This window comes from Schistocerca piceifrons, chromosome 8 (assembly GCF_021461385.2).
Source record: "Schistocerca piceifrons isolate TAMUIC-IGC-003096 chromosome 8, iqSchPice1.1, whole genome shotgun sequence".
NCBI lineage: Eukaryota > Metazoa > Arthropoda > Insecta > Orthoptera > Acrididae > Schistocerca > Schistocerca piceifrons.
The window spans coordinates 459821474-459843923 of NC_060145.1; the positions used below are offsets into that span (position 1 = coordinate 459821474).

The 22450-nt window shown below is 45.5% G+C and overlaps 2 protein-coding genes across 2 annotated transcripts; both read left to right on the forward strand.

Annotated features, from left to right (window-relative positions):
* The first annotated feature begins 231 nt into the window (after window positions 1-231).
* On the forward strand, window positions 232-1853 carry LOC124712459 (MICAL-like protein 1). Its single transcript, XM_047242755.1, has 2 exons — window positions 232-748; window positions 1279-1853. Exons 1-2 carry the CDS (start codon window positions 232-234, stop codon window positions 1851-1853), a joined length of 1092 nt encoding a protein of 363 aa, XP_047098711.1.
* A 17-nt stretch (window positions 1854-1870) lies between these two features.
* Window positions 1871-2974, forward strand: LOC124712460. Its single transcript, XM_047242756.1, has one exon. It carries the CDS (start codon window positions 1871-1873, stop codon window positions 2972-2974), a length of 1104 nt encoding a protein of 367 aa, XP_047098712.1.
* Window positions 2975-22450: the final 19476 nt, after the last annotated feature.

A 22450-nucleotide genomic window follows, 5' to 3' on the forward strand; every position in this document is an offset into this window, starting at 1 on the left:
TATTTCACTTATTGTATCACGATGGCCAGTCTTCACTACGGCGGTTGGCACGTGCTCCAGCACCGCCCACGGACAGTCGCTGAGATGTGCAGCCGCGGGAAGGACGCACCTGCGCTTGCTAGCGACGCGAAGGGTGTGGCAGATCGCCGTCCGGCCGCGCTTGCGCCGTCGGCGGCCCCATCTGCCCCCCCCCCCACCCCCTCCCCACTTACGACGACCAGTGCTATGACTATGGATTCGATGGACACGGCTACGGAAACCTTGAAGACAGCGCTGTCGGCTCCGCTCCCCGATTCTGACGAAGAGAGCTCCACCGCGGCTCAGCCACGCGGACGAAGCGGGAAAAATAAGAGGAGGGCAACAGCCGCGACGTCCGCTGTTCGAAGCTCTCTGAATGAGAAGAGGGAAAAGGAAGATTTCGCCCCTGACGCCGATGGCTTCGTCCCGGCCCGGAGAACTGCAAGACGCATGCAGTCATCGACGACGCGTCCAACTGCCGTCGCCAACTCATTCGACGCGCTCGCTGACGCGCCGGAACACCTGCTACGCGATCCTGCGCAGAAGAAAGACTCACAACTTCCGCCGGTGGTCCTCCAGTATCGGCCGCCCTATGGGGAACTGCAGATGGTGTTGCGCAGCTGGACAACGGCCGTGTACACCTTGAAGCCTGCAGGGCGTGACCTGTACGGGGTCACACTCTGCAGTGCTGACGATTATCGCCGGGTCGCTCAGGAGGCGTCTGAGCGTGGTATCCCATTCCATAGCCGCGCTTCCGCTCCTGACAAGGTCTTGAAGATTGTTATACGCGACCTCCCGTTCAACATGGAAGCCGATCACCTGCATCGTGAACTCACTGACCTGGGCTTCTACATATGGGCAGTCTTGAAGATGAAGTCGCCTAAATTACGCGATGATATGCCGCTCTTCCTCGTCGTCTGCTCCGACACCGTGGAGAACCGCAAGCTCTACCAATTGACGCGGGTCGCCGACGTTCCAGTTCGGACCGAAGATCTTCGCTCCCGGAGAGGCCCAGTGCAGTGCTTTCGCTGCCAGGGGATAAATCACGTCGCGCGCCACTGCTCTATGCCGGACAGATGAGCGTGCCCTCGTCCGCCCACCGCGAAGCGAACATGTGCACTCTTTGGCGGTGCACACGTGGCCAGTTATCGTGGGTGTGACTTGTGGAAGCGTGCCATCGCTCGCCAACGTGGCCAAACACCCACGCCACGTCCGAAGAAGCCAGCAACGAACGGCCCGGCGTCTCTTTCGCGGCGGCAGCATCAGGGGCGCCCTCCGCCGTCCCGACAGCGTCGGCCGCTCCTGCTCCCGCCGCATCCGAGGCCGTGCCGACGCCTGAGGTCCCTGCGCCTCCTCCACAGCCGCTAGTGGTGGAACCGGGAACTGCCTCTCCTCTGGCGTCGACCGGGCTTCGCCCCGCCAACCGCCGGCGCGGGGGTCGCCGCCCTGTGGGTACCCAGCGCTCGGCACCGTCAGTCGAGCAGCCCCAGGTGGACTCTCACAGCGAAGCAGCCGCGCCTCCCCCTTCCAGCGACGGGGCCGCGCCTGCTGCCTCCACCGCTGACCTGGCCAGCCTCGTCGCGCAGCTCACTGCCCTGGTGACCAGTGCCACGAAGTTGATCGCAGTCCTGTCGCAGCAACTCACCGCTGCAGTGCCGACGGCCGCCCCGGCTCCCGACCGCTGTCGAGCCTCACCAGCTGCACTGTGGCAAGCGTTAGAGGGCTCACGGTCGTCGCGTGGACTGCCGACGGCGTCCGCACCCGAGCCGGCGAACTTCGCCAATTTCTTCGAGACGAAGCCGTCGACGTCTTCCTTATCAACGAAACCCACCTGAAGCCTGGGGTCGACGTCATGACGGCAAACTACTCCAGCTACCGCACCGATCGACTGACAGCGGGCGGAGCGACAGCCGTTAACGTCCGCAATGGCATTTGTCATCATGTGATACAACTTCCACCGCTGGCAACGCTGGAGGCCACTGGTGTCGTCGTTCACGCCTCGGCGGACGCCATCACGTTCGTCGCTGCCTCTCGACCGCCGTCTCGTCCACTGGACCCTGCTGACATCGATGCTCTGCTTTCCTTGAGGGGGCAGGTGTTCGTCACCGGGGACTTCAATAGTAAACATGTCTCCTGGAACTCCAGGATCACCAATGCCGCTGGACGCTGCCTGCTCCGGGTAGCGGAACGTCACCACGCGCTTGGGGTGGGGCCATACGACCCGACAATCTTCCCTGCCGGTGGCCTCCCGGATATAATCGCGGTCGTCAAGGGCGTCCCTCATCAGATAACTGCCACGACGAGGACGGCACTGTCTTCTGATAATGTCCCAGTGGTTTTTGATATAGACCTAGACGCCCTACAACAACCCAGGAGAGACATCTCACTTGCTGGCATCGACTGGGACAGGTTTCAAGCAGCCGTGACGGACTCACTCGCCGCCGCGACGCCCCCTGTGGAAGCTGGAGCGGACGCAGCACTTCTGCACTTCGCGGCAACCACGAACGACGCCGCCAACATAGCAACGCCGCCCCGACCACGCACTCCGCCTGACTATTCCCGACAGCTGCCACCGGACATCCTTGCGGCCATCACTGAGAAGAGCCGGCTCTATCGGGAGTGGCAGAGGACAAGAAATGACGACACCAAGCGCCTCCTCAACAGGATGCGTCGGGACATCCGGGCCGCCATTGACGACCGTCGCCATCGCGACTGGACTAACAAGGTCGCCACCCTCTGTCTTGACGACAGCTCGGCCCGGCGGACGACGAAGCGTTTCCTACGCCGCACGCAACGTATCCCTCCGCTGATGGTCCACGGTCAGGCTGTCTGCGAACCAGCTGCGAAGGCTGATGCCCTCGCAGACGTCTTTGAGGCTGCGTTTACACCGATAGAAGACCCGACCGACGCTGTCCACGACGACCTGGTTGCTGAGCGGCTCCCGCACTACTTCTAGACACGCGACGACGATGACGTCATTGAAGAGACGGCGGCGGAAGAGGTGTCGTCCATTCTGCGTGCCCTGAACCCCAGGAAAGCTGCGGGCCCAGACGAAGTTTCCAACGCCCTTCTCCAGAAGCTGCCGCCAGTGGCTGTTACTCATCTCACTCATCTCGCCGACGTCTTTAACGTAATCCTCCGGTCCTGCAGTTTTCCTCAGTTCCTGGAAGCATGCAGAGATCGTCGCGATTCCAAATATGGTGAAGGAACTTCGCCAGCCCACGAACTTCCAACCTATTAGTTTACTGCCTGCCGTCTCCAAGGTCTTCGAAAGGGTGTACATCAGGCGGCTGCAGCGCCACGTTGACGAGGAAGGCCTCCTGCCCGAAGAGCAGTTCGGCTTTCGCAGGGGCCACTCGGCAGTTCACCAACTCCTTCGGCTAGTGGAAGATGCGTTCGTCGGCCTCGAGCAGCGCGAGTTCTTCGGCGCGGTGTTCCTGGACGTGTCGCGGGCTTTCCACAGTGTGTGGCACCGCGGCCTCTTATTCAAACTTTTTGAATTTGGCGTACCGACGTCGCACGTTCGTCTCATCCGTTCCTATCTTGCCGATAGGACCTTCCGTGTGCGGGCCGCGCATGGCTTATCCTCCGTCCGCCACATCAACGCCGGTGTGCCACAGGGCTCGGTCTTGGGGCCACTCCTGTACTCGCTGTACATTTCTGATGCGCCGAAGATCGACCGTGTGCGGCTCACCCTGTACGTGGATGACACGGCTCTCTATACGAGGAGCCTCAACGCCGCCGTCATGCGCCGCCGTCTGCAGCTCGCCGTTGACACCTTGGCAGCCTGGCAGTCAAGTGGCGTCTACAATGCAATGGGGCCAAGACGCAGTTCCTGATCGTCACCAGGCGACTTGATCCTGCAGGTCTGCAACCGCTCACCGTCGGTGGAAGCCCTGTTCCGTGGCGTCCAACGGCGCATTACCTCGGCGTCACCATCGACCGCCGACTCACGTGGCGTCCACACATCCACGAAGTGAAGAACAAAGTGAGGAACAGGCTCCGCATACTCTACCCGGTGCTGAACCCAGGCTCCCAACTACCACCGCGGCTGGGCATCACTCTGTACAAGGCGCTGCTCCGCCCTGTACTCCAATACGCCGCCATCGTCTGGGGGAACGCCGCCGCCACCAACCTGAAGAAGCTGGAGACACTGCAGAATCGCATACTTCGGCTGGCCTTACACCTGCCTTACGATTTCCCCACCGCTCATCTTCACGACGTCTCGGAAGTGCCTCTGCTCCGTGAGCTCTTCCACACGGCCGCCCGCACCTTTTACGAACGTGCTGGCCGGTCACACAACGCCCAAATCCGGACGCTGGGCCGAACACTGCCGCGCAGCGTCACCACCCGCTGGCCACACCTGCTCGCTGCATAGCTAGCAGTGCAGAACTGTGCTGAGGAGACACCCTAGAAGACAACCTACATGTGAAGACGCATTACATCGGCATGCATGGGAGGCAAAACAATAACCGCTGCGAACTCCATCACACATCGGAGGACAAGTTATCTCCGTGCAGATCCACGCGAGACGGTGGTTGGAGCCGACAAGAAGAAAGTTGGTGTTTGAAACTTCGTGAAAAGACCTCTCAGCAACGAAAATCGCTTTTATTTTAAAGACTGCCACTTCAACTCGCGTATAGTAGGTCCACACTCTCTCCCCCATATCGCGATAATATAAAATGATCTGCCTTTCTTCAACTTTGTCCATCTTCTCCATCGGTCCTGTCCGGTAAGAATTCCATACCGTGCAACAATACTGTAGCAGTGGACGGAAAAGCGTAATGTAGACATCCTCTTCAGTAGATAATCTCCCTAGGGTTCTGCCAGTAAAACAGTCTTTCATTATTTTTTTCGCGTAAACGGTTCGAAATTATTTAAAAATATATAATATCCATTTGTGAAATTGATGAATTTTGTCTGCGCAGTAAAAGTCATTGCGAGGTAACGCACTGTTCCTTGTAATAGGGAAAGTTCACTATATAACCATTCTCGTAACGATTGCTTGCCTTTTTTTATTTTCTACATCACTGCAGTTGATTTTGCTTGTTGATTTGAAACAGTTTTTACAACTTTCCTTCGTTGTATAGAAGTGATTCGTGAACTATTTCCCCCGCACACATGTCATTCTGACACGCTACGTAATAACTGCCGTTCTGATAACCAACTGGTTCACGAACAAAAATTCTGGCCAGTTGGAACAGCGACTGGGTTTAGAAATAGCTTTACTGATTTGCTCTGGGATATTCAGACAATTTCATACTTCTTCCTGTCTTCGTGATGTGTCATTTGCATCATGTTATAGCGCTCTTTCAAAATTTACGTAATCAGATGGTGAAGTAAGTTACCGTACTCGTAGAAGTAACTTCTTGTAAATTTTCACCGCTAATCAGTTATTATTTCGCAAACGATTACCTTAATTTTCCGATCCGATACGGATCACGCGGCCACGGTCATTTCTTTAGGTTAAACTCTTATTATTTTAGGCTTATTGTTAGTTTATACAGTGTGGTCCATTGATCGTGACCGGGCCAAATATCTCACGAAATAAGCGTCAAACGAAAAAACTACAAAGAACGAAACTTGTCTAGCCTGAAGAGGGAAACCAGATGGCGCTATGATTGGTTCCTATTAAAAAAAAAAAAACGCAGTTGATACTCGTTTGACCTATGGCAGCGCCATCTAGCGGGCAAACCATAGGGCCATCTGGCTTCCCCCTTCAAGCTAGACGAGTTTCGTTCTTTGTAGTTTGTTTCATTTGACGCTTATTTCGTGAGATATTTGGCCCAGTCACTGTCAATGCACCACCCTGTATGAGATATCCTCCTCAAGAAGTAGACTGTTACTGACAATGACAGGTGCTTCTGTCTTCGGGTACATGTCGCCAGCCGCGGTGGCCCAGCGGTTCTAGGCGCTTCAGTGCGGAACCGCGCTGCTGCTACGGTCGCAGGTTCGAATCCTGCCTCGGGCATGGATGTGTGTCATGTCCTTAGGTTAGTAAGATTTAAGTAGTTCTAAGTCTAGGGGACTGATGACCTCAGATGTTAAGTCCCATAGTGCTTAGAGCCATTTGAACCATATTTTTAGTACATGTCAGTAAAGCTAGGAATCTAAGAGGTGCGTAATGCAACATTTTTTTCCTGGACAATTTTGGTTGAAAAAATGCGGAATTTGTTGTGGGATACCATGGTACATTCCAGTTTCAGCCACTATATTTTCATGAACTCCCCATTGGTGGCGACGCTACACGTAACTTTCAAATTGGCGTCTGTAGCGGAGGTACATTCCATACAGAGAGCTGCCACTGAGTTTGTATTGACGGAGGAACTAGAGCATCGCAGATATTCGTAGGCTCTTGCAGAGCGTTTCCGGACACCCGACAGTGAACAAAAGCTCGGTGAGTCGTTGGAGGAGGCGCCTGTTACCATGGCAAAATGGTCGCGCACACCTGTCCGCTTTCCCCCGCGCCCGCTGGACGCACACAGGTGTGACTCTAGCTATATTGGAACGTGCGGACACTGTGATTCGAGGTGATCGACGGGTGGCAATCTCGCATCCCGCTGCTCTACCGGAGACACACGCGTGCACCAGTTGGGGAACTCAGAGCTGTGTGCTTGCTCGATTCCTCGCCGTCTAACAGAAGCCCGTAAAGACGAACGGAGAACCATCTGTCCGGAACTGCTTGCTCACTAAGTCGCCTATCGTGACAATTTTTGTCGAACATCGTCACAGGCGACGAACGATGGATTCATCATTTCGAGCCGAGATGTTCTTCCTCCTTACATCCTTGATCTCTCACCTTCCGACTTCCGTCTGTCTGGCCCAATGAAGGATGCACTCCGCGGGGAGGAGTAAGTGGATGATGCCTAAGTTATTGATGCAGCAAGAAGTTGCCCCCGACGTTGACTGTTAGGGTGATACCATTCGGGGGACACAGGCCTTCCCACCAAGTGGTGTAAGGCCGTCGCTCTGAACGGAGATTATGTTGAAAAATAATGGGGAATCATATGGTGTATTGAAATCTTGGATAAAACTAAGCCGGCTGTTGTGGCCGAGCGGTTCTAGGCGCTTCAGTCCGGAACCACGCTGCTGCTACGGTCGCAGCTTCGAATCCTTCCTCGGGCATGGATGTGTGTGATGTCCGTAGGTAAGTTAGGTTTAAATACTTCTAAGTCTAGGGGTCTGATGACCTCAGATGTTAACTCCAATAGTGCTTGGAGAAAACCAACATACGTACCGGAAAAAAATGTGTTGCTTTATTTATCGAACGCCCGTCACATGTTACTACCCGAGTATCCCGGAACCAGGTACATTGTCCGAGTCGTAGGTTGTCTGTCTAACGGCTTTCGGGGGCAACAAAAATTTGACTTTCAGCATTTCGGGTGGTTATTGACCGAATTTAAAAATTTGAAATGCTGTCGTAAACGACTCATTATTATGTTAAAATTTTAGCGAAACAGGACGAGTTTTACAGTCAGAAACTTGTGTTTGTCTCGAGGCAGCATACTGACCGACGCAAAAAATGGACTTGATTCATCCAGTATTTGACAATGGGAGCACTTAGCGAGTTACAACAAACTTGAGCCTAAATTTCGAACCTTTACGAAGCTTTCTCTCACTGACACGTCTCACGATGTGACGAAAGAAAAGGAGCTTATTGCTTACTACACTACTTCAGCACCTGTGGTGATGTTTTAGTTTATTACGTCTGTTGTGGCGTAGCAAGACAGCCACGCCACGGAAGTAGCCGGAAGGCACGCGTTTAGCTCACGCAGGCAAGAGATAGGTCTGTAAAAGGATACGTAATGAATGCTATAAAGAAAAGTACGTAGCACCTGGAATACTTAACTTTAATCCATCCTTGTGGTACATCGTTCTTGATGATACAAGTGAGACTCTGTAGATACATGCAATGTTACTAATGGCGCCTTACTAGGTCGTAGCCATTGACTTAGCTGAAGGCTATTCTAACTATCTGCTCTGCAAAGGAGCGAGGCTTCGTCAGTGTGCATCGCTAGCTACGTCGTCTGTACAACTGGGGCGAGTGCTAGTACGTCTCTCGAGACCTGCCGTGTGGTGGCGCTCGGTCTGCTATCACTGAAAGTGGCGACACGCGGGTCCGACATGTACTAATGGACCGCGGCCGATTTAAAGCTACCACCTAGCAAGTGTGGTGTCTGGCGGTGACACCACAACGTCTTTACAAGCGACAGTTTTTGCGACAGATTTTTGAGACGGTACCCAAGTATACCTCTGAATATACCTGTAAAATTATGTCGTTCTCGGTCATATAGTTCAGCAGATATGACATCACAAAACACTAAAGTTCTTGAAAAGCTAGCTTTTTCTGAAAATGATGCGCATGTTTCCCAGTCTGTATTCATCCAGTGTCTCATAATGGGAGCACTTTGCAACTTGTAAAACACTTCAAGCATAGTGTAAATCTTTCCCAAATTTTTCTGGCTTGCATGCAAAAAGCAACAATTTAACACAATATCTCGTTAGTAAGGTAATCAGACGTGTGAAACTGTTTTAGACTAGTGAATTCAGTTTTTTATTGTTCAAAAAAATGGTTCAAATGGCTCTGAGCACTATGGGACTCAACTTCTGAGGTCATTAGTCCCCTAGAACGTAGAACTAGTTAAACCTAACTAACCTAAGGACATCACACACATCCATGCCCGAGGCAGGATTCGAACCTGCGACAGTAGCGGTCTCCCGGTTCCAGACTGCAGCGCCTAGAACCAGTTTTTTATAGTCTCTAGGACCTACTGGTAATTTGTGTTAGAAGAAAGAGATGTAAAAACGTGAAACACAGGAAGGAAGCTGGTGAAGTAAATTCACTCTAAGGGAAAAATAGGAAGACATTGGATGATCCACGTTTAGCGGCTGAATGTGCCCTTGGGTCCTGCTTGTGCCACGCAGGCAGATACAAAAAATAGCTCTTGTCTCATGCGGCCTCTCGTTGAGGCCACTCTTAACTCAGTAGTACCTCAGTAGTAAACTTCTCGGCGATATTGTGTGTCTGGTCATGTTTCGTATGTTCTCGAGACGTCAGCAGGAACGATTGTGGGACGCTTAAGTACACTGGGGTGCAAATCTGACGTCGAAAGTAAATTTCACGTGATAGGTCGATGAAACCAGTACCACATCAAGAAAGAACAGCTGCAGTGTAGTACAGAAGGTAACTGAAGGAAATAAGCAATGACACCTTTATTCGAGGATAGTAAATACACCGAAGTTATCGCGATTTATAATAGTCCCCTAGGCATGCCTCGGGCATGGACGTGTGTGATGTCCTTACCTTAGTTAGGTTTAAGTAGTTCTAAGTTCTAGGCACTGATGATCACAAATGTTGTCCCATAGTGCTCAGAGCCATTTGAACCATTTTTTTCTTCGCTCTGTGATAGATGGTGCTGTAATAGTCATAAACATGTTGTTGTTGTTGTGGTCTTCAGTCCTGATACTGGTTTGATGCAGCTCTCCATGCTAATCTATCCTGTGCAAGCTCCTTCATCTCCCAGTACCTACTGCAACCTACGTCCTTCTGAATGTGCTTAGTGTATTCATCTCTTGGTCTCCCTCTACGATTTCTACCCTCCACGCTGCCCTCCAATGCTAAATTTGTGATCCCTTGATGCCTCAGGACATGTCATACCAACCGAACCCTTCTTCTAGTCAAGTTGTGCCACAAACTTCTCTTCTCCCCAATCCTATTCAACACCTCCTCATTAGTTATGTGATCTAACCACCTAATCAACAACATTCTTCTGTAGCGCCACATTTCGAAAGCTTCTATTCTCTTCCTGTCCAAACTAGTTATCGTTCACGTTTCACTTCCATACATGGCTACACTCCATACAAATACTTTCAGAAACGACTTCCTGACACTTAAATCTATACTCGATGTTAAAAAATTTCTCTCTTCTTCAGAAATGCTTTCCTTGCCATTGCCAGTCTACATTTTATATCCTCTCTACTTCGACCATCATCAGTTATTTTGCTCCCCAAATAGCAAAACTCCTTTACTACTTTAAGTGTCTCATTTCCTAATCTAATTCCCTCAGCATCACCCGATTTAATTCGACTACATTCCATTAGCCTTGTTTTCCTTTTGTTGATGTTCATCTTATATCCTCCTTTCAAGACACTGTCCATTCCATTCAACTGCTCTTCCAAGCCCTTTGCTGTCTCTGACAGAATTACAATGTCTTCGGCAAACCTCAAAGTTTTTATTTCTTCTCCCTGGATTTTAATACCTACTCCGAATTTTTCTTTTGTTTCCTTTACTGCTTGCTCAATATACGGATTGAATAACATCGGGGAGAGTCTACAATCCTTTCTTACCCCCCTCCCAATCACTGCTTCCCTTTCATGCACCTCGACTCTTATAACTGTCATCTGGTTTCTGTACAAATTGTAAATAGCCTTTCACTCCCTGTATTTTACCCCTGCCACCTTAAGAATTTGAAAGAGAGTATTCCAGTCAACATTGTCAAAAGCTTTCTCTAAGTCTGCAAATGCTTGAAACGTAGGTTTGCCTTTCCTTAATCTTTCTTCTAAGATACGTCGTAAGGTCAGTATTGCCTCACGTGTTCCAACATTTCTATGGAATCCAAACTGATCTTCCCCGAGGTCAGCTTCTATCAGTTTTTCCATTCGTCTGTAAATAATTCGTGTTAGTATTTTGCAGCTGTGACTTATTAAACTGATAGTTCGGTAATTTTCACATCTGTCAACACCTTCTTTGTTTGGGATTGGAATTATAATATTCTTCTTTAAGTCTGAGGGTATTTCTCCTGTCTCCTACATCTTGCTCACCTGATGGTAGAGTTTTGCAGGACTGGCTCTCCTAAGGCCGTCAGTACTTCTAATGGAATGTTGTCTACTCCCGGGGCCTTGTGTACACTCAGGTCTTTCAGTGCTCTGTCAAACTCTTCACGCAGTATAGTATCTTCCATTTCATCTTCATCTACATTCTCTTCCATTTCCTTAATATTGTCCTCAAGTACATCACCCTTGTATAGACCCTCTATATACTCCTTCCACCTTTCTGCTTTCCCCTCTTTGCTTAGAACTGGGTTTCCATCTGAGCTCTTGATATTGATACAAGTGGCTCTCTTTTCTCAAAGGTCTCTTTAATTTTCCTCTAGGCAGTATGTATCTTACCCCTAGTGAGATAAGCCTCCACATCCTTACATTTGTCCTCTAGCCATGCCTGCTTAGCCGATTTGCACTTCCTGTCAATCTCATTTTTGAGACGTTTGTATTCCTTTTTGCCTGCTTCATTTACTGCATTTTTATATTTTCTCCTTTCATCAATTAAATTCAATGTTTCTTCTGTTACCCAAGGATTTCTACTAGCCCTGGTCTTTTTACCTTCTTGATCCTCTGCTACCTTCACTATTTCGTCTCTCAAAGCTACCCATCCTTCTTCTACTGTATCTCTTTCCCAAATTACTGTCAATCGTTCCCTAATGCTCTCCCTGAAACTCTCTAAAGCCTCTTGTTCTGTCAGTTTATCCAGGTCCCATCTCATCAAATTCCCACCTTTTTGCAGTTTCTCCAGTTTTAATCTACAGTTCATAACCAATAGATTGTGGTCAGAGTCCACATCTGCCCCTGGAAATGTCCTACAATTTAAAACCTGGTTCCTAAATCTCTATCTTACCATTATATAATCTATCTGATACCATTTAGTATCTCCAGGGTTCTTCCATGTATACAACCTTCTTTTTTATTTCTTGAACCAAGTGTTAGCTATGATTAATTTATGCTCTGTGCAAAATTCTACCAGACGACTTCCTCTTTCATTTCTCTGCCCCAATCCATATCCACCTACTATGTTCCTTCTCTCCCTTTTCCTACTGTCGAATTCCAGTCATCCATGACTATTATATTTTCGTCTCCCTTCACTATCTGAATAATTTCTTTTATTTCATCATAGATTTCTTCAATTTCTTCGTCATCTGCAGAGCTAGTTGGCATATAAACTTGTACTACTGTAGTAGGCATGGGCTTCGTGTCTGTCTTGGCCACTATAATACGTTCACTGCGCTGTTTGTAGTAGCTTACCTGCACTCCTATTTTTTTATTCATTATTAAACCTACTCCTGCATTACCCCTATTTGATTTTGTATTTATAACCCTGTATTCACCTGACCAGAGGTCTTGTTCCTCCTGCCACCAAACTTCACTAATTCCCACTATATCTAACTTTAACCTATCCATTTCCCTTTTTAAATTTTCTAACCTACCTACCCAATTAAGGGATCTTACATTCCACGCTCCGATCCGTGGAATGCCAGTTTTCTTTCTCCTGATAACGACATCCTCTTGAGTTGTCCCCGCCCGGAGATCCGAATGGGGGACTATTTTACCTCCGGAATATTTTACCCAAGAGGACGCCATCATCATTTAACCATACAGTAAAGCTGCATGCCCTCGGAAAAAATTACGGCTGTAGTTTCCCCTTGCTTTCAGCTGTTCGCAGTACCACAACAGCAAGGCCGTTTTGGTTAATGTTTCAAGGCCAGATCAGTCAATCATCCAGACTGTTGCTCCTGCAACTACTGAAAAGGCTGCTATCCCTCTTCAGGAACCACACATTTGTCTGGCCTCTCAACAGATACCCCTCCGTTGTGGTTGTACCTACGGTACGGCTATCTGTATCGTTGAGGCACGCAAGCCTCCCCACCAACGGCAAGGTCCATGGTTCATGGGGGGAGGAGTCATAAACATATGGCTCACAATTTTAGAGGAACAGTTGGCAACAGGTAGGTTTTTTTGAAATTAAAATACAGAACGTACGTACGTTTGAACATTTTATTTCGGTTGTTCCAATGTGATATATGTACCTTTGTGAGCTTATTTCTGAGAACCGATGCTGTTACATCGTGATTACCTGTAAATACCACATTAATGCAATAAATGCTCAAAATGATGTCCGTCAACCTCAATGCATTTGGCAATACGTGTAACGACATTCCTCTCAACAGCGAGTAGTTCGCCTTCTGTAATGTTCGCACATGCATTGACAATGCGCTGACGCATATTGCCAGGCGTTGTCGATGGATCATGATAGCAAATATCCTTCAACTTTCCCCACAGAAAGAAATCTGGGGACGTCAGATCCGGTGAACGTGCGGGCCATACTACGGTGCTTCGACGACCAATTCACCTGTCATGAAATATGCTATTCAATACCGCTTCAACCGCACGCGAGCTATGTGCCGGGCATCCATCATGTTGGAAGTACATCGCCATTCTGTCATGTAGTGAAACGTCTTGTAGTAACATCGGTAGAACATTACGTAGGAAATCAGCATGCATTGCACCGTTTAGATTGCCATCGTAAAATGGGGACCAATTATCCTTCCTCCCTTAATGGCGCACCATACATTAACCTGCCAAGGTCGCTGATGTTCCACTTGTCGCAGCCATCGTGGATTTTCCGTTGCCCAATATTGCATATTATGCCGGTTTACCGTACCGTTGATGATGAATGACTCTTCGTCGCTAAATAGAACGCGTGCAAAAAAACTGTCATCGTCCCGTAATTTCTCTTGTGCCCAGTGCAGAACTGTACACGACATTCAAAGTCGTCGCCATGAAATTCCTGTTGCATAGAAATATGGTACGGGTGCAATCGATGTCGATGTTGCATTCTCAACACCGACGTTTTTGATATTTCCAATTCTTTCACAATTTGTCTGCTACTGATGTTCGGATTATCCGCGACAGCAGCTAAAACACATACTTGCGCATCATCATTTGTTGCAGGTTGTGGTTGACGTTTCACATGTGGCTGAACACTCCCTGTTTCCTTAAATAACGTAACTATCCGGTGATCGGTCCGGACACTAGGACGATGTCGTCCAAGATACCGAGCAGCGTAAATAGCAGACGCCCGTTGGACATTTTGATCACAATAGCCATACATCAACACGACAGCGACCATTTCCGCAATTGGTAAACGGTCCATTTTATCACGGGTAATGTATGACGAAGGAAATACCGTCCGCATTGGCGGAATATTCCGTGATACCATGTACTTATACGTTTTTGACTATTACAGCGCCATCTATCACAAAGCGAAAATAGTGGTCCAACTAAAACATTCATATTTCTTTACGTATTACAAGAATATGTAATAAAAAATTGGGGTTCCTATTTAAAAAAAAAAAAAGAACGCCGTTGATATCCGTTTGACCTATGGCAGCGCCATCTAGCGGGCCAACAATAGCGTCATCTGGCTTCCTCCTGGTTTCGTTCTTTGTAGTTTTTTCGTTTGATATACAAGGTGGTCCATTGATAGTGACCGGGCCAAATATCTCACAAAATAAGAATGTGTGTGTGTGTGTGTGTGTGTGTGTGTGTGTGTGTGTTTTCCCCATGTGGTTATGAAGACAAATGAGTAGCTGCATCTTTGATATGCATGACGCCGCGGAGAATTGTGTCCGCCCTTTGTCGGAATGTCATCCGGCGGTGGCCTTGATCGCCGAGCTCCGCCTGCCCGACAATGGTCGACCCTTCCGTGTTCCGCCTCCCGGTCCCCCGCCCCCACGGCTGTTCCCGTGAAGAACGGCGGCTTTTCTGACGGCGCGTGACCTGGAAGCCAACTCAGGAATGTCTGCGCCGACTCTGAAAGCAGGGGAAAGGCCGCCTCCACAGCCACCCCGCGCTGCTGTGCTTCGCGTTAACTCGACAATTACGTTGCGAGGGCAGGCGCCGAGGGTCGAAACAGTCCGCACCAGCGGCCAGCATCTTCGTCCGACGTTTTATGGTCTACAAGCTCTGTCGTAAAGTCATGCGTCACAGTTTTCATCACAGAGAGTTTACTATGACCAGACGAAACTGCATGTGTCCGGCCATAACCCATTGGAATTAAAACATGGGAAATACTAATTCACTTTATTACGTGAATGATAATAAGATTTACTTAACTTCCGGAAGCAGTCACGGTACATCTCTTGCTGAATTGCGTGAAGCGCCGTCTGCGAATTTTCTTTTATCTCGTCTATCGTTGCAAATCTTCGTCTTTTCTATGGGGTTTTCAACTTTGGAAAAAAAAAAGTTCGCAGGAGCCAGGTCTGTAGACTACAGAGGATGTGGCAGCACAGTGATTTCGTTTTCTGTGCAATAGTCATGCACCAAGAGGGAACAATGCGCAGGTGCGTTATACACCAAGCCCCAAAGAAACTGGTATAGACATGCGTATTCAAATACGGAGATATGTAAACAGGCAGAATATGGCACTGCGGCCAGTAACGTTGCATGGGGGCTTAATTAAATACAAGATGATTGAAAATGATTTTTAGTATTAGTAGCTGTATGTCCGATTACGTAAGTCTCGTAATCGGCTGGCCCTGACTAGTATTATTACGCTATCTGACTGCAACAAACAATGTAAGAAAATTTTCGTAAACACAGTTAATTAATTAAGTCCCCAGCAACTAAAAAACCTACAAAATCCAAGCACAAATGTAACTGTTCTGTATGTGGGAGTGTGACTCAACGTATGCATCTGGCACGGTTCTTTTCCAACAAGACAAGAATTTTTAAATACCAACTATACAGACGTGACAAAGGAAAATTAGAAAACTATAATTACGCAAGAAAACCAGAATTCCACTCTAATCCAAGAACACAAGCCAGATGCTTTGTTGACTGAACCTGTAGTGACACATTATTTCAGATAGACAATTAATAAAAAAAAACATTATAAATTTTACCTTCATATATATTGACGAAATGCACTCATTACAATAACATCTGCTATCTCTCCCATCAAATAACTGCATAAAACAAGGAGCAACACTCTTTACTACCACATCTCACTCCGACTTCACGACAATCACGAGCTCTTAACACACACTGTGCTCTCTACTAGCACTGACTGCCACGAACTCTCAACAACCACTGACTGCCACGAGCTCTCTACTAGCACTGTGGAGGCGGCTTAATAGTACTCTTTGGCGCTATCTCTGGCGCTGTGGCACAGTGTAGCCACCTTTCATATGCCCCTCCTCCACAGGCCAGAATTTGATGGTATTTTTGCCAGCATTGGTGGTGAAAATACCACCAAATTCGTCCACAAAAATACAGACAAAATAAAAGATAATATTAATACCTAAATATCACATAATTAGTTAAAAATTTTGGCTTTGCACTGACCTTTTGCTAACCTAATATATAAAGTACAGTAGGCAATACAAATTCTTTTCATACACGTGGCTTTACATAATAGTTTACACAGTATACAAAAAAATCAGTTTATACAAATGTTCACATAAAATGGTTTCAATGATTAGTTTATACAAAAAAAAGATACTAACAGGTGACATCTTTTCAGTAGAAGCAGTCCATCAGTTGCACCCAGTAAAGTTTAGCAGGTACACCCAGCAACAAGTCACATTCATTCAGTAGAAGCAGTTCATCAGTTGCACCCAGCAATGTTGAGCAGGTGCAGACACCAACAAGTGACATCATTTCAGTAGAAGCAGTCCATCAGTGGCACCCAGCAATATTGAGCAGGTGCAGACAGCAACAAGTGACTTCATCTCAGTAGAAACAGTTCTAACAGTGGCACTCAGTAAAGCTCAAGAGGTACACACAGCAACAAGTCACATTAGTTCAGTAGAAGCAGTCCATCAGAGGCACCCAGCAATGTTGAATAGGTGCAGACACCAACAAGTGACATCATTTCAGTAGAAGCAGTCCATCAGAGGCACCCAGCAATGTTGACTAGGTGCAGACAGCAACAAGTGACTTCATTTCAGTAAAAACAGTTCATCAGTTGCACCCAGCAATGTTGAGCAGGTGCAAACAGCAACAAGTGACTTCATTTCAGTAGAAACAGTTCATCAGTTGCACCCAGCAATGTTGAGTGCAGGTGCAGACACCAACAAGTGATACCATTTCAGTAAAAACAGTCCATCTGTGGCACCCAGCAATGTTGAGCAGGTGCAGACAGCAACAAGTGACATTATTTCAGTAGAAGCAGTTCCATGTGTGGCACCCAGTAAAGTTCAAGAGGTACACACAGCAACAAGTCACATTAGTTCAGTAGAAGCAGTCCATCAGAGGCACCCAGCAATGTTGAGTAGGTGCAAACACCAACAAGTCTCATCTCTCAGCAGAAGCAGTTCCATAAAACTCACAAGCACTGATCACACTGTTTATCAGAGTTTATGAGCAGAAATTAAACATGTCCTAGTGGCTCCAATCATGTAGAAAAGGTACAGGTAACAGTCCATAATTTTTTTTTTTTTTTTTTTTACAATCACTGATCACACAGTTCATCAGCAGAAATTAAACACGACCAAATGTCACACATCATGTTGAAAAGTGCAGGTAACAGTTCAGAATATTTATCTTCACTAATCAGACAGTTCAGGCATGAACAATAGTTTGAATGCACATACAGTGCTTTTACACTAAACATACAAATCATAACAAACACATAAATGATATCAGATAATTGTCCTATTAACTATTACAATACACAAATACCAGTAAACCTATAATATTCATGGGTGTCAGTGCAAGCCACTACCAACAAATAAAATAATATTTAGGAGATAGGTGGGTAGGATTAGGAAAGGAAAACACACAAAACACACTCACTCATCTTTCATCCACATTAAGTACTACTGTGTAATTGAATAGTGTTAACTGTGTAAATGTAATTCTGTCAAAATCTGATGTTCATCATGTGTATCAACTAGTACTGGCAGCAATGTATAACAGTCAATAATAGTTAGTCAACGTCATAGTCATCATGTCAAGAACAATGTTTGCCAAGCCAGATCAAAATGTACTGTTGTTGAACAACTGTCAGTGAGCCAAGATATGCAATTACTTCCTCTCTCCAAAAAAAAAATATATACTGCTTATTGATTTAACAAAGTGTGTATAGACAATCTTCCTTCTATTTTAGTGTTCTAGTCTGCTATCTTCATCCTCCTTGTTCCATAAGACCAACAAAAAAAATATGCTCCTCACTTACTTTACCTCTTATCCACCAAAACTCCAATAATTATCAGCATCACATAATCTCAATAATACCTCAATAATACGTCGATAAATGTAAACCTCAGCACCAATATCACCTTACCTCTTGTCCACAAACAACTTCATATACTCTCAATACCTATAATAATACATCGATAAATATAAACCTCATTGCCAATATCATCTCACTTCCATCACAACTCTTTCCTCTAGTCAGTCTCCTCGAACAAGTACAGATAAAATCCTAATGCAACTTCAATTCAGCATCCCATACAATCCGAAGACACAGTGTCCACACACAACCTCTGTGTAATCCATCTGACCCAAATTTTCTACTCATTATCAATTATAAGACACATTTTGGTTCCTTGTCCATCATTAAATAAAAGAAATGCATACCTGACCTCTAACAGACTTAGTTCGAATAACTCTCAGTAATTAAGTACGATTACGGAGTGTGAATGATCATAATATTTCACAGTGTGTACACCACTTCAAGAATCATAGCAGAAGCAAACATGTGGAGTATTTTTTGTGTCAAGTGTCACTTCCTATTTCAATTGCTCACGAAAAATGCAGTGTAATAATTGTCAATGGTCTAAACCTAGTATTGGTATGTCATGTCGTTAGCTTCCTTCCTATTAGCATAAATCTATACAGCTTCCATAAAACCTCAGCTCATGTGACTTCTATGACTTTCTTGTACTAATGTCGTTCGTCGAATGATAGCAGTTAATTTTTTTATCTTAAAAATGTAAGACACTGAGCGTAAGCAAAACTTGCAATAGCGAGTAAATATACCAGTAGAGAACAAAAAGTCAACAAGTGGATGCAGCACAATTCCTACAACGAGGCTCTGCCAAGCGAACAATCTATAACCAATACAGTAGTGTGACCTAAACCCTATGTTTGTACACTGTACAACAGCATTGCTATATACCAAATTAAAGAGCAGTTATGGCAACAAAACAGAAATGTGTAAATATGCAATCCATACAAAAAGCAGCAAACATGTCATTAGCATCATATCAGCATAAGCAAATAAATGTTCATATGTCATCTTAATAAGTAAACATGAAGGCGCAAGCAGATAAATCACAAAGTATAACTTACATACATATCAGCACAATAAATCAGGTGGCAATTATAATTTAAATAACTAAGCACAGCAGGCACATAATTAAAAAATATGACATCAGTGAAAAAGCAGTGCAGCCAAGCGATGCATAATATACACAAGTTACAACCCAGTTCATTAATCAATAATTGTCAAAATCAGTAAATGTATGCAAGCATGTCGCTTCACAAGTAAATTCATAGAACATGAAATTAGCACAAAGTATGAATCACGTAATCGCGAGCAGCAAATTACGTCTAAAGTACGTACCTAAGTGGAAATTTGTTACCTGAAAAATAAACTCAATTAATAGTTACCTTTTTTAGTTTATTAGTTTCTTCTTCGAAATTACATTCTTCCTGAAAATTTCCCGATAGCAAGTCGTCTTAACGTCGGACACGCACAGAATTTACCTGAAGTTCTTAAATACTTTATACAACCGTATCCTGCAAAATACTGAATGTTAATAACACAATTCAACAAGTCCTTATAGCTTTATACAGAATTTAGTCGGAGAAATTAGACTGAGTATTTGTTTACGGCTGTCAGTGCATTCGCACTGAGCGCTCGATCAGCTGTAGGCGCGTGACGTAGGAAGCTATTGTTCGCGGTCAACGACTGCCTTGTGCGGCGCGCAGACTTGACTGTTGCTTTGAGTATGTGCCGCCGCCAAAACATAGCGCGGTATCCTTGTACTCTCTGCATGTTTACATCTAGCTGTTAGTTTTTCACAAGTATGTCATTCCACAAAAATTTTTACGTTTGATATATGATGTATTCCTTTAGAGCGTCGAGATTTAAGAGTTTCTACTTCAACAGTGTTATCATGTATAATTTTGCGAATTCTATATGGGCCGTTATAAAGCAAAAAAAATTTGCGACACAAGCCTTTCCTTTGTGAGACAAACGGTGGGACTTAATTAATACCTTTTGACCAACCGACAAGATTTTTGAACGACCAGGACGTTTAGCTGATTTCTCTCTTCTAGCAGCCGCAGATGCAATATTTCGTAGAGCCAGGTTGACAACTTCAGAATGCCGCAGTTTCCGTGAAGGCGGAAAAGGAACGATTTCAGATATGCGATTTGTCGGTGCTTTGTTTTTTAATATCAATAGAGGCGGTAACGAAGTTGAGTCATTAGGAAGTTCATTCAGAATGTTTTGAAAAATTATGAAGATACTGATCCCAAGTTCTGTGATTCTGATGACAATAAAGACGGCACAATTTATTGATTTCCTTCATCCATCTCTCTGAAGCGTTAGATTGAGGGTGAAAGAGTGAAATGAAGATTGGTTTAATTTTACGACGCTGTAGAGTACGAAGCCAAATTTTAGAACGAAACTGTGATCCATTATCTGATATAACCTTGTCAACATGACCAACTTCTTTAAGAAAATGTTTGATGAAAGCGTTAGATACTGAACGAGCTGTTGCTTTGCGTAAAGGTGTAAAACACACATATTTTGACGTCAACTCCACTGCTACGAAAATGTACGCAAAACCATTAGTAGATCGAACCACTGGACCAAACAAATCGACTGCAGCCATATCCTTTAATTTCGCTGGAATGACGGGAAACAACGGTGCCCTGTGAGAAATCGTTGGAGGCTTAGCCATTTGACATAATTTTCATTTGGCAAGAACAGATCGAATACGTTTTTCCATATTACTGAAGTAACAATTTTCTCGTAATTTATGAAAGCATTTTCGGGGACCAAAGTGTGCATAACTGAGATGCGTATACCAAATCAATTTATTGACCCACTCATCAGGAATACAAACTAACCAAACGGAGTTGTCGACCGATTTTCGTTTAAAAAGAATGTCATTGCGAACTAGATAATGCTGTCTAATCGCTACGCTTTCCTTTCTCCTCCACTTCTCCTTAATGTCCTTCCAGATTGGATCCTTATTTTGCTCCTTAGCGATATCCTGGAGCGAAGACGAAATAAAGTTCTCAAACGCAACACCTTGAATATACATCAAACAATAATTGTTTTCCTTGCAGTCCTCTTCAGCACTTTGTTTCAAACCCATAGGTGCACGTGATAAAGCATCAGCAACAATATTTGAAGAACCCTGTATGTAAACAATACTAAAATCAAATTCCTGTAGATACAACGCCCATCACTACAAACATCACGTTTTGTGGTAGGAACAGCATAATTACGAATAGCGTCTAATTTCTCTGGATCAGGAAGAATACCTTCTGTAGAAATAATGTGACCGAGAAATTTCACCTGAGAACGACCAAATTCAGATTTTTCTAAGTTCACTGTCATGCCAACTCTTGCAAAGATACGTAACAATGAATCCAAAATTTTGCTGTGCTCACTCCAAGAACGTTTAGCAATAAGAATGTCGTCAACATAAGAAGTAATATTGTCACGAAGACAAACAGGTAAAATTTCATTTAGGCTACGAATGAATACTGCATTAGGTACATTAAGTCCAATCGGTAATTTCCAAAGTCACTTTTGGGTAAATTAGTCAAATCCGGTTATTGTTTACTTACTCACTAGATAGATTGATAGTCGAAGAGTTCGTTTGACAGATTCAAAGAATAGTAAAAGAGTAGGCAGCGGTACAGAAAACTAAAAGAGAAATAGCACCACTACAGCTCGGGGCCCTATGCTCGCTACGGCACATATTCACTTAGAGTAGTGAATCCCCTGAGGACTTTAATAACTGCACATAATTTCTAGTTTGTAACTTAATGGCAACTTTGGCGGAAGTGCGTACGTAAATTGATCTAGCCATGAACATGGATGTATGTCATTCTTAGAGTTGCGGAAGATCTTAAATTTCCGAACAGTCAAAAAGTGTTTATAATCAAAGTTTTCGCCTCGTGGCGACAAAGACCTACCGCGTCTGTCCCGGTCCGAATGTCGATTATTGTAAAGTTCGCGCGCCTGGCGCTCTCTTGTTGCATCCCGTAAATGAAACAAATTATTTTCTTCAAACCCCTCTGCTACCTGTGATTCCAAATTTCTTCTGCTATCTTTTCCTACAATTTCCCCTTCGATCTGCTTGACTTGCTTTCGTAATGCCTCAAATTCCCTTTTCACGCGTTCATTAAATTTTCCCTGATTCTCAACATGCTTATTTATGTTCTGATACTCTTCGGTTTCTGCAAATGGTAATGGGGCTGTATCATCCGAATCTCTGTCCCCATGTAAACTAAGATTTGTCAGTTTATCTGAAATTTCCTCAACTCTTTCCGATAAGTCACCTAATTGTTCTTTCTGTTTATTTACGTCTTCCGTAAGTGTCGCGACTCGGGTTTCAGTATTGTCACA